This window comes from Diabrotica virgifera, chromosome 4, assembly GCF_917563875.1.
Source record: "Diabrotica virgifera virgifera chromosome 4, PGI_DIABVI_V3a".
NCBI classification, from domain to species: domain Eukaryota; kingdom Metazoa; phylum Arthropoda; class Insecta; order Coleoptera; family Chrysomelidae; genus Diabrotica; species Diabrotica virgifera.
The window spans coordinates 28,446,912-28,460,051 of NC_065446.1; the positions used below are offsets into that span (position 1 = coordinate 28,446,912).

The following is a 13,140-nucleotide window of genomic DNA, read 5'->3' on the forward strand; positions in this document are numbered from 1 at the left end:
AGTGTGGACACGGAATGACCATAGAAGATTTACAAGGAGAAGCGAAACTAAGATCTTCAGTTTAGTGTTTATCAAACACTTTATTCATTCTTTCATACATTAGTTAAGTTTTTTAGTGTCCCATGAAATCAATAAATTAAAAATTACAAACGGATATTCCTAATGTACAAATTTACAATTTTATAGTTGTTAGTGTTTTACTCTTAAAATAGGTAATTATTAAAATAACATAATCGATGTTCCTCTTATACCGGAAGGTGTCGAGGTATCTTCTTTACTCGTTATTCTCTGCGATCTTACGCCACTTTTTTCTGTCCCCAGCTAATTCTTTGGCTTCCTGCCACGATTTTCCTCTATTCTTCAATATTTCCATCACACTTGTATTCCACGTTTTCCTTGGTCGGCCTCTCCGGTTTTTCCCTATCGGCCTAGCTTCCCATGTCATTTTAACTTGTCTGTTGTCATTCATTCTAAATAAGTGTCGAGTCAATTTAATTTCTTTTCATGAATTTTTTCCTTTAATGTTTTTTACTTTTATTTCTTTTGTAATATCTTCACTACGTCTTTTATCAGTTCTCCTAGCTCGCACGAATTTTCTTAAATACCTCATTTCAGCGGCTTGCAATCTATTTTCTTGTTTATCGTTCAATACCCAATTCCCCGCTCCATATGTAATGATGTAATGAGGTAATTATTAAATCGGATCAAATTATGTTGTTAATAGGAAAACAAAACGCTAATAACAGATACGACGACATAACAGTAACTAGTCCTAATGCATATTTTACCTAATAGTTGCAATTGTTGTATTCTTCCAGCCAACTCTTTGTCCAAATATTTTGAGGCTAATTTAGCACCATAAACTTCACTAGTTAACGCCAAAATCTCATTTCTCAACGTGGCATTTTCTGACTGTAACTGCATTATGTTTGCTTTGTACTGCGCAGGCTCTAATAAAGTTGGATTTATTTTCAATTCTTCATGGTCTTTACTTCCAGCTAAAAATAAAATGAAAAATTTTAAATTTATTTATTAAATATCGATTGTTGTATCCCGAATGAAGTACGTGCCTCCTAGTGGCGGGATACGGGCAACAATACATTGGCTTATAGGGCAGTCCTTACAGTAGGGATCCTGGCCTATACAGAAAAATGCAGGCGGGTGTGGGGTAATACTGCACTTTGGTTGCATTGGTGGTGTATTGGCTAAACGTGCAGGACAGGGCAGGGTATGGTGCTGATAGAAAAGGCATTCAGGCATCAAATATCCAAAAATCTTTTCAGGCCATAATAATGAAAAGACCTTCTCCAAACGAAATAAAAACTTATACTGAAATGATGGCATCTCCTGAGGTAAAATGTTCCGGAAGTAAAATGAGCCTCCATTCGGATCTCCGGGTGAGGACTATCTCAGGGGGAACACCATTGCAGGTTAGAAAAATCAGGATAGGGTCTTGGAATCTTGGTAGTCTTACAGGTAAGAGTCTGGAGTTAGTGGATGCGCTCAAACGAAGAGGAGTTCAAATTGCTTGTATTCAAGAAACTAGGTGGAAAGGACAAAGGGCGAAAGAACTAGGTGATGGATATAAATTGTGGTATGTAGGGAGTAGTAACACTAGAAATGGAGTTGGTATAATTGCTGATAGTGAAATGAAAGATAACGTAGTAGATGTTGTAAGAACGAGTGATAGAATGATGTCAGTGAAATTTGTAATTGATAAAGAAGTATTGAATGTTATGTGTGTGTATGCTCCTCAAACAGGTCTGGGTGAGAATGAAAGAAGAGCTTTCTATGATCAATTGGGAGACATACTGAGTGATATTCCAGCGGAGGAGAAAGTTATAATAGGAGGTGATTTCAATGCACATGTGGGCCAAGCCAAGACAGGATATGAAACAATACATGGGGGATTAGGCTTTGGAACTAGAAATGAAGCTGGAGATGACATGCTAGAATTAGCAACAGCATTGGATATGGCGATTGTTAACACATTCTTTAAAAAGAGAGAAACTCAACTTATTACCTACAAAAGTGGACAACATCAATCCCAAATAGACTACTTCATGATAAGGAAAGAAGACATACGTGAATGCAAGGACTGCAAGGTAATAGTTAGTGAGACAGTAAGCCAACAACATAAGCTGCTTGTTCTGGACATCGAAGTAAAAAGCGAAACTAAACAAAAATATCGGAGAGGACCACAAAAAATCAAGTGGTGGATGCTAAAAGATGAGAAGGAAGGTCTATTCAGGGAAAGAATAGTAGAAAAAATATATTGGAACATGAAAGGAAGCCCTAACATAATTTGGAGAAAAATGGCCAATATTATTAGAGAGACGGCTATTGAAATACTTGGGAAAACGTCAGGAAAGAAGTTTGAAGATAAAGAGACTTGGTGGTGGTCAAATGAAGTACAAGGAAACATAAAAGAGAAGAGAAAATTATATAAAAAGTGGCAAGAAACCAGATCGGACATAGATCTTCAAAACTATATGGTCGCCAAAAAGGAAGCGAAAGTAGCAGTAGCAAAAGCTAAAGCAGAAGCGTATTCAAACCTATACGATCAACTTGATACCAGGGAAGGCGAAACGAAGATATATAAAATAGCCAAACAGAGAGCAAAGAAAGCAAAAGATTTTAATCAGATTAGATGTATCCGAGATGAAAATAATAAAATACTAGTTCACGAAAGGGATGTCAAAAAGAGATGGAGAAAGTACTTTGACAGCTTATTAAATGAAGAATTTGACAGACAGCCTGTAGAGTCAACGGAGACAGTAGCAGCAATGGTCACCAAAATAACCAACGAGGAAGTGGCTCAAGCGCTTCAAAAAATAAAGAAAGGAAAAGCGGTAGGACCAGATGATATTCCTGGGGAAGTATGGAGAGCATTGGGAGAGACAGGAACAAGGTGGCTAGCAGGTCTATTTAATAGAATTATGGAAGTTGGACAAATGCCAGACGAATGGAGAAGCAGTATACTGGTACCTGTTTACAAAAACAAGGGAGATATACAACAATGTACAAACTACAGGGCTATAAAACTGCTTAGCCACACCATGAAAATATGGGAAAGAGTAATTGATAGACGGATACGTGAAGAAACCGAAATATCCGAGAATCAATTTGGCTTTATGCAGGGTAGATCAACAACAGATGCAATTTTCATTATAAGGCAGTTGATGGAAAAATACAGGAGTAAAGAAACAAACGCTCATATGGTATTCATTGATCTTGAGAAAGCATATGATAGAGTTCCTCGAGAGATTCTGTGGTGGGCACTCAATAAGAAAGGAGTCCCTGGTGAATATGTAAAGATTGTGAGGGATATGTATGAGGGAGTAACGACTAGTGTTAGGACAGGTGTGGGAGAGACTGATAAATTTCATGTGAAAGTAGGATTGCATCAAGGTTCTGTGCTTAGTCCGTATTTATTCTCATTAGTTTTGGACCAGATAACAGCGAAAATACAGGGTAACATTCCATGGTGCTTAATGTATGCTGATGATGTCGTGTTAGTAGGAAATAGTGAAAGAGACTTAGAACAAAAACTGGAACAGTGGAGACAAGCTCTGGAGGAAAAAGGTTTAAAACTTAGTAGGACAAAAACAGAGTATTTGGAATGTTCATTTAAAGATGGAGCTACTACAAATAAAATGGTATCTTTGGATGGTGAAATGATTGTAAAAAGCAATAGTTTTAAGTACCTAGGATCGGTATTACAGAGTAATGGAGAAATAGATGGAGATGCATGCAGTAGAATTAGGGCTGGATGGATGAAGTGGAAAGAAGCGAGTGGTGTGTTGTGTGACAGAAAAATTCCAATGAAGCTGAAGGGAAAATTCTATAAAACAGCCATAAGACCAGCTATGATGTACGGAACTGAATGTTGGGCAGTGAAAAAGAAAGAGGAACAGCGAATGCAAGTGGCGGAAATGAGAATGCTTAGATGGATGAGTGGAGTGACAAAGAAGGATAAAATTAGAAATGAGTATATTAGGGGAAGTCTAGGTGTGGCACCAATTGATGCCAAAATGAGAGAGCATAGGTTAAGATGGTTTGGTCATGTTCAACGTCGAGACGTTAACCACCCAATACGAAGAATAGCTGAAGTGCAGATTCCTGGAAGGAGTAGGAGAGGAAGACCAAAGAAGAGCTGGGGGGAGACGATAAGGCAGGACATGTTGGTAAAGGGGATTAACATTGATATGGCCCAAGATAGAATTGTGTGGAGAAATGCAATTAGGGAAGCCGACCCCGCATAGGGATAAGGCAAAGAGAATGATGATGAATGATGATGATCGATTGTTAAAATCGGGGTCAAGTAAGTCAACTTGTCAAGAAGCAGCTGCATCTAAGAGCAGAAGAGCCATGCTGGTTGCCAACATTGGCTGCGCAGATGGCACGTAAAGAAGATTATACAGGGTGTCCCAAAAGTAGCGGAACGGTCGAATATTTCTCGAAATAAACATGGTATCGAAAAACTGAAAAATACGTGTTTAATAATTTTCAAAAATCTATCGAATGACAAAAAACACGACCCCTCACTCCACCCCCTAGAGGTGGGGCGGGGGGTAACTTCGAAATCTTAAATGGAGACCCCAAGTTTTATTTCAGATTTTGATTCCATACGTAAAAGTAAATAACTTTTATTTGAGACATGTTTTTGAACTATGGATAGATGGCGCTATAATCGAAAAAAAATCATTTATCCTGATGTCATAGGTAAATAATAGAAACGGTCTAATATCTCGAGAAATACAGTTCCAAAGAAAAAACAAAAAAAATACGTATTTAATATTTTTCAAAAACCTATCGAATGGCACCAAACACGACCCCCACTCCACAACCTGGATGTGGGGTGGGGGTAACTCTAAAATCTTAAATAGCAACGCTCATTTTTTATTGCAGATTTGGATTCGTCATGAAAAATTAAGCAACATTTGTTCGAAACAATTTTTAGAATTGTTGATAGATGGCGTTAATAAATAGTCTTTTTCCAATTATAGCGCCATCTATTAACAATTCTAAAAAATGTTTTAAATAAATGTTGCTCAATTTTTCATAATTAATCCAAATCTTCAATAAAAAATATAGGTTGCCTTTAACATTTTAAAGTTAACCCCCACCCCACCTGTAAGGGGAGGGGTAGAGGGTCATCTTTGGTGTTATTCGATAGGTTTTTGAAAAAATATAAACACAAACTTTTTGGTTTTTCATTTGAAAGTGTATTTCTCGAGATATTAAAGCGTTTTCATAATTTACCTATGGTATTACAATAAATTGTTTTTTCCGATTATAGCGCCATCTATCCACAATTCAAAAAAATGTCTCAAATAAAAGTTGCTTACTTTTACATAAGGAATCAAAATATGCAATAAAAACTGGCGGTTTCTATTTAAGATTTTAAAGTTACCCCACCCCACCTCCAGGGGGTGGAGTGGGGGATTGCGTTTGGTGTCATTGGATAGATTTTTAAAAATTATTGAAAACGTGTTTTTCAGTGTTTCGCTCCGATTTTTAGTTCGCAAAATATTCGACCGTTCCGCTACTTTTGGGACACGCTGTATATACACCGAGAGAACAATTTCTTTCCTCCTAAAACACCGATTTCTTTGAGCTATCTTTCTTAAAAGTTACCATATCATATTAACTTAAACATACCGCTTCACATATAAAGAAACGAGTTTTTTAAACACAACTCAATAATTTCTTACACATAATTTCTTCAATACTAAGAAATGCATTAATAGACAAGGCGAAAACGGCGGGTCCGCTGGGAAAACTATTCCCATGAGATTTTTTTGCATAATCACATTCGTGAGACATCCCAGAATAAGGTTCAAGAAGTCGCCCACGTGAAAAGTGGTTAATTTTTTTTAATCAAATTGAAAAAATCAATATTTTTGTCTCGGACAATTTTTTTGTAGGTTTTTTGGACCATTCTGGATAAAAAAGGTCTCTCATAATTTTTCTCTAAAGTTGATCGTTTTCGAGTTATAAGCAATTTAAAATTGAAAAAAAAAACGAAAAATGGCGATTTTGAAGGCTTAATAACTCGGTTAAAAGTTATTATTATGCACGTCAGAAAGTGACTAAATCAAAGTTTAATGCCACCCCTACAAGATCCTGAAGAAATTTTTGACATTTTATTACTAAGCTGTTATTTTTAAGTAATAATAATGAGCGCCATGCACGTGGTAGGCGGCCGTAAATGTGAGTGCAAGTAAGATGCACAATTGGACTGCCGGAGTGGCATCTCTCTCGCACTCAGCATTTACGACCGGCTACCACGTGCATGGCGCTCAATATTATTACTTAAAAATAACAGCTTAGTAATAAAATAATGACAAAAATTTCTTCAGGATCTTGTAGGGGGGGCATTAAACTTTGATTTAGTCACTTTCTGACTTTCATAATAATAACTTTTAACCGAGTTATTAAGCCTTGAAAATAGCCATTTTTCGTTTTTTTTTCAATTTTAAATTGCTTATAACTCGAAAACGATCAACTTTAGAGAAAAATTATAAGAGACCTTTTTTATCCAGAATGGTCCAAAAAACCTAGAAAAAATTATCCAGGCTAAAAATATTGATTTTTGCAATTTGATTAAAAAAAAAATTGTTGGCCCAATTTCAAAACTTCCGTATTTATATTAGAGTAAACGCCCTCTAACGGGAAATAAGTCAAATGAATGTCGACTCGATTCAAGTTCTCTGTTAACCCAGATATGAAAATATCAAAAGGCACCGCTAGGAAAATATTCCAACATGCGATTCAGACAGCCTATATGAAACGATTCTTTGTACTCTTGATATTTCCACATCTGGGTTAACAGAGAACTTGAATCGAGTCGACATTCATTTCGCTTATTCCCCGTTAGAGGGTGTTCTAACCTTACTCCGGTATAAATAGTTTTATTTTGTACCGAGAAATACGGAAGTTTTGATGTAAATTTGTCTTCTTGCATAGTCTTCTTGACAACAGGTAGACCTAGAAATAGCGCTATCGGGGGATGGCAGGATACAGATTTAAATCAAAACGAAACCGTCTATTTTCTATTTTTACTAATGCCATACTCTGTATTAGAGTACAAAGACTCGTTTCATATAGGTTCTCTGAATCGCATGTTGGAATATTTTCCTAGCGGATCCTTTTGATATTTTCATATCTGGGTTAACAGAGAACTTGAATCGAGTCGACATTCATTTCACTTATTCCCCGTTAGAGGGCGTTCTAACCTTACTCCGGTATAAATAGTTTTATTTTATACCGAGAAATACGGAAGTTTTGATGTAAATTTGTCTTCTTCCATAGCCTCCTTGACAACAGGTAGACCTAGAAATAGCGCTATCGGGGGATGACAGAAGACAGATTTAAATCAAAACGAAACCGTCTATTTTCTACTTTTACTAATGCCATACTCTGTATTAGAGTACAAATACTCGTTTCATATAGATTCTCTGAATCGCATGTTGGAATATTTTCCTAGCGGTGCCTTTTGATATTTTTATATCTGGGTTAACAGAGAACTTGAATCGAGTCGACATTCATTTCATTTCAATATTCATTTCAGTACTGTTTATTTTGCTGAATACTGCATTATGACACGAATAATAACGTATAAAAGTATATTTTACCTCCACGAAGTGGACTCTGTCTAATTTCTGCTTCTAATTTTTGTTTAATAACATTAACTTCCGGTTTGATATACTGATCGTGTCTTTTGTTGCCTAAACTGTCAGGAAGCCTTGAAAGTTGTGAAGAGTGTAGTTGGAGTAGCAGGTGATGTAATTCGTTTTCTAATACTTCTCTCTTTGATTTAGAGTCCGTTAACTCAGCTCGCATATGAATTAACTCAGCCTGAAAGTAAAATTTAAAATGTTAAATCAATCACTTCACAAATTCATACTAAACATTAGGGCAAAATATACTACTCCAAGAAATTAACGCACCACCTTAAAAATGGGACAATTTTGATATCTCGAATTTACTAAACCTGCTGTCCGATTTAAGTGATTTTTTTAATATGTTATAGCCTTAGCGTCGGACCCCACTTGCGATTTTCTAGTCGCGCGATTGTTTTGTCGAGAAGATTGAATACATTGTTTCAAATACAAGTCAATCCACGATTATTTAGTCGCAAATGGATTGACTTGTATTTGAAACAATGTGTTCAATGTTCGCGACAAAACAATCGCGCGACTACAAATCGCAAGTGGAGTCCGGCGCTTATTCTTTAAAAATATCGCTGTAATAATAATGTAGTTAGATAGGTAAATTGTCAAGGTATACCGAGTGTACCAATCAAACTGTGTTTTTTTTCTCAAAGTTCGCATCACCCTGTAGAATATTCTAGAATTTGTAGGATACTGAAATTAAAACCCAATAATAGCCTCAGATTTTCTTAACATTAGCAACTAGTTGTTAGGTACTTTAACAACTAGCCATGTTTTTTCATCAATACAGGGTGTGCGACAAACTTTAAGGGGTAATTCTGCGTGAAAAAGAAATCACAGTTTGCTTTATAAACCTATGTGCACAAATGCTTCATTTCCGATATACGGGGTGTTGAAATTCTTCTTACAAACTGACGATTTATTTGTTACTCTAAAACCGGTTGAGATATGCAAATGAAATTTGGTGGGTTTTAAGAGGTATTTTGCGCATTTTTTGACATACAATTAAGAATTTTATATTCGCCATTGGCGTGCATAGGGGTAATATGACCCGTTTTTATGGTGAAGCCCGAAGTAGGAGTGGCAAATTATATATCTTTTTTGGGCTTCTAAAATTGACATTCTCAGCAAAATTTAGCTTGCTCCTAATAGTGCCAAAATGAGACATGCGTTGAATTGGCTGAGGCACTGATAATTTTTTTAATACAATGCTGACTGTGGGAATATAGGTGATATATTGCTTCATTTTTGTTGTCAACTGATAAAAGAGGATGATCACTATTTCGACTACAAAGTTAATAATCGTCCTGATCAGTACATTTTTATTTTCGGCCAATTTCTTAACCCTTAACCACTGACATGCGGTATGCCATGCCTCGTCGAAAAAATATTTTGTTGTAAAACTGGTTTTATATAAGATTCCAAGCAAGCAAGCAATTTGATTCAACCCGACCTGTGGGAGATGTTCACCCTATCGAAAAAAGTACATTCGGGTGTAACAATTCATTGGGGCGAGGTGTTTTGACCCGAGCGAAAACAGGGATCACCCCACCTCGCTCCAATGCCCCAGGCCATCCCTCTCCCCCCATAGCACGCTGATGCGCGATGGGGGCACAACTATCGTAGCCAAATGCTCTTCATAATGGAATCCTGGGTAATAAGAAACCTTTTATTAAAAAAAAGTAAGGGGTTTAAAAGATTAGGTTCAACGCGCTTAAATAGCACTTGAAATTAACTTTCAAACAGTTTTTAGATGAACCTGATATCGTAAAAACGAACGGAGTTATTAAAAAAAAACAATAACATTTTTTGGAAAAATTTTTAAAAGATAAATTTTGAAAAAATGTTGGAGCATAAATTTTAACGCTATCAAGATGTTCGGGGGCTCATTTAATAGATATTTTTAAGTACTTTGACAAAATGTTTAATAAGTTTATGTTATAAAATGCATCAGTTTCCCGTTATTTCAGCTTGAATACTTCAGTTTGTTACTCGCCGAAAAAAATATACATTCAATTACCTATAACTCAATTTTAGTTAACATTAAAAGGTCTTTGTAGTGAGGGGTTTATTTCATTTTTTATTAGCTTCAATTTTGATAATAATAACCTTTTTTAAAAACTTGCACTTTTTGAGTTATTGATGAAAAATTGGTTAAAAACATGCATTTTTCTCAAGAAAAATTAAAATCTTTGATCTTTAATAACTCGAAAAGTTTTGATTTATTTTAATAACTTTATATAACAAATTTTGCTTGAAATTTGTCCCTCTATCGAATTATGGGGTTATTTTTAATAAAATAATTTTCACCCGCGAGAAGGGATGGCATCCACCCCCAGGGTAAAAGCGCAAGTTGGCACCATGTCACCTTTGTTCCTTGAGATATCCTCTAACCACTCACCAATTTTCATGCCAATCGATGAAGGTTCAACGAAATCGGAGGTAATAGCTCATATCCACCTTCAGTGACTCCACTAATAAAACTTTATGAATGAAATACGTCCGCCGATAATAGCCATTTCCTATTTTTATTAGATTCATTGACAGTAGGTACAGTACGAAAAATGAAAGAATACCCATGAACGAATATATAAAACACGCTGTATGGCCAGCGCAAGTACATGTAATAATTATTATTACATGTACTTGCGCAGGGCAATTTTCTTTGTGACATGGTGACAGGAAAATACAGCGTGTTTTATAGTTCGTTCATGGGCATTCTTTCATTTTTCCGACTGTACAAATTTATGCATATAATTTTTCGGAAACGAACTTTATTATTAGAACTTGGATTGGCTATTTCTTGTTGTATTTTTACAATACATAAGAATTTGATAAAAGTAGGCAACCAATTATTCAGCCAAGTACTAGGGGTAAACAGCATTTAGGTATTTTTGTAAATTATTATATGCAATTTGAATCTCGAGTAGTTGATAATTATATTTTTTACTAATTAAAATAAAAAAAGTCGTAGAAAAAGTAGTTACTCGCATGTAATGGCTATTACTCACTCTGATGAATTACGACACTCGCCTACGGCTCGTGTCGCAAACTTCATCATCGTGAGTAATAGCCATCATTACATGCTCGTTGAATAATATACTATTAATTTATCTTTTTCTTCTATTAAAATTAATTTTAACAAAAAAATTTAATCCAATTTATTGACTAGACATTCGTTAACACTCAACGTACATACATATTCATTAAAACAGTTTTTTCACACGCTGTTTACCCACTTTTGTTATTATCAAGACGTTGGACCCCTTTTTAACGATACATAAACCATTTCTAATTATAATCAAAATGTTTAAAACATTGTAGAAGTGTTTATTATTTTTTATGGTAATTTTTTTGAATATCTGGAATAATTTTAAGTAAGTTTATAATAATTAAGTAAGTTTATTTTTAATAAGTTTTATTTCAGACAAAATTTATAGTATGTATATGTCATTCTGGCGGGTTTTACCATCATTTTTTATGCCTATAAAAAACAAATTTTTAGAGAACCACAACGTTGGTTAATATAAAGTTTTCCAGTAAACTAGACATATACAGTATGATGCAAAAGTATGGAATAAATTCATTAAGTATTTAAAAAACAGATGACTTAAAAAATATTAAAGTTAATTTTAATTTTTGAATGGCCGTAGGTTGCTGTAGGTATATGTGTTGGACATTACGTGATCAGTGTTGGAGTAATTGCATAATCAACAGTTTTTTAAAATACAAACCGATATCATGGGGTATCTTATTTGAAAGGTGTCCTAATCGGCTTTTCAACGATGTAATTATTTGAATATTTATTTCTACAAGGTTAACCAAAACTGTTGGTTTATTATTGCACTTACTACTTACTTAGTCCTAAGCCTTTCTACCTTTAGGTGAAGGCTGGTGGAGTTGAGTTTGGCATTGTAGTCTCCATGCTTTCCGATTTTGCGTTAGGTTTCTTGCACTTTCCAATGTCAATCCCTTCTTCTCGACTTCTTTCCTGATTTCATCTACCCACATAACTCTTGGTCTTCCTCTTTTGTTTTTCCCCTGCACTCTCGTTTCGAACACTCGTTTTGTAAGCCTCTCGTTCGACATTCTACACACGTGCCCGAACCATCTAAGTTGTCCCTCCACTATTTTTTCATTGACTGGTTCCAGTTTTAGGTTTTGTCTAATTGTTTCGTTTCGTATTTTGTCTGTCCTCTTTCTGTTTGCTATGTTCCTCAGGAACCTCATTTCCATAGCATTGACTCTGGATTTTTGTCTCCCCGTCAATGGCCATGTCTCGCTGCTATACATGATTGTTGGTCTAACTACTGATTTAACGACTGCCGTTTTTACTTTCTCCGGTATCTCTTTTTTCCCCAAAAATGTTGTTTTCATAGCGTTAAATAAGCTTCCTGTTCGTCCCATTCTCTCGTTTATTTCCATGTCTTGTTTACCATTTGCTTCGATTATTACTCCTAGGTATTTAAAATATTCCACTTGCTCTAGTTGTTTCCCGTCTAATTCTATTGCGTGTGTCTTCTTCGTATTTGAAATTATCATTGTTTTTGTTTTCTCTGTATTAATTTTCATATTTATGTTTGATAGTTCTTCTTCTAGGATTTCAAGATTGTTCGTAGGTCTTCTCTGTTTTCTGCTATCAATACCATGTCGTCTGCGAATAGTAGCTCCGATAGTTGAGTCCGTTTCATTTGCCAGTATCCTAATGTTAGTTTTCTCATTCTTCTCTTGGCTTTCTTTATCGCTTCATCCAGTACCACTGAGAATTGCAATTAATTTATAAATAAATCTTTAGTAATATACAATAAAATTATAAGAAATATTGAAATTGACGACCTTCAGCAATAATGCAGTGAGAAAGACAAGCAGTAAATTCATTCCAACGTAATTTAGTTTAGTGAACGAGTATTTATTGTAAATTCATTTTACTTAACTAAGCACATACATAATTTTTATTAACCCTTTAGAAATATTCACTAGTAATACCACTAGAGGTCAAATTATTTCCGGAAATTTTTTTGAGATCATGAATATTTTGAAAATTTCCCGAGTCGCAGACGAGGGAAATTTTCTAAAAATATTCATGATCAAAAAAAAATTTCCGGATATTAATTTGACTTCGCGTGGTATTCGGTAAGAAAATTCCACACCAAATTTGCATTTGAAAATCCAAAGCTGCATGAACAGATTAATAGCGCGCCATAGCTTTGTCAGCAATTATTTATGCTTTCAAATTCGTAATTTCTACTCATTGTAGTTGCATGGGAATACCATTTCAAGATAGAAAATAGTATATTCTTCAATTTTACATAAGTTTTGAGTAACTACAAGTGATAGAAAATGAATCAAAACTAAATTATGTAAACAAATAAAAACCAGTCTGTCAAAAATGTTCTGTTATTGTAAATGTCAAAAAATTTCCACTATAATTCGCCTTTGGGTACTACACGAGCAAAAAATT

The 13,140-nt window shown here is 35.0% G+C and overlaps 1 protein-coding gene across 1 annotated transcript in view; it reads right to left on the reverse strand.

Moving 5' to 3' along the window:
- The window catches only part of LOC114349341 (uncharacterized), a 184,270-nt gene that overhangs the window by 53,503 nt on the left and 117,627 nt on the right, over positions 1-13,140 (reverse strand). The window contains exons 3-4 of the mRNA XM_050648096.1: positions 7,641-7,863; positions 789-998 (exon numbers count right to left, since the gene is read on the reverse strand). Of these exons, the coding sequence (XP_050504053.1) occupies positions 789-998; positions 7,641-7,863 (433 nt within the window). The remainder of the gene's footprint in view (positions 1-788; positions 999-7,640; positions 7,864-13,140) is intronic.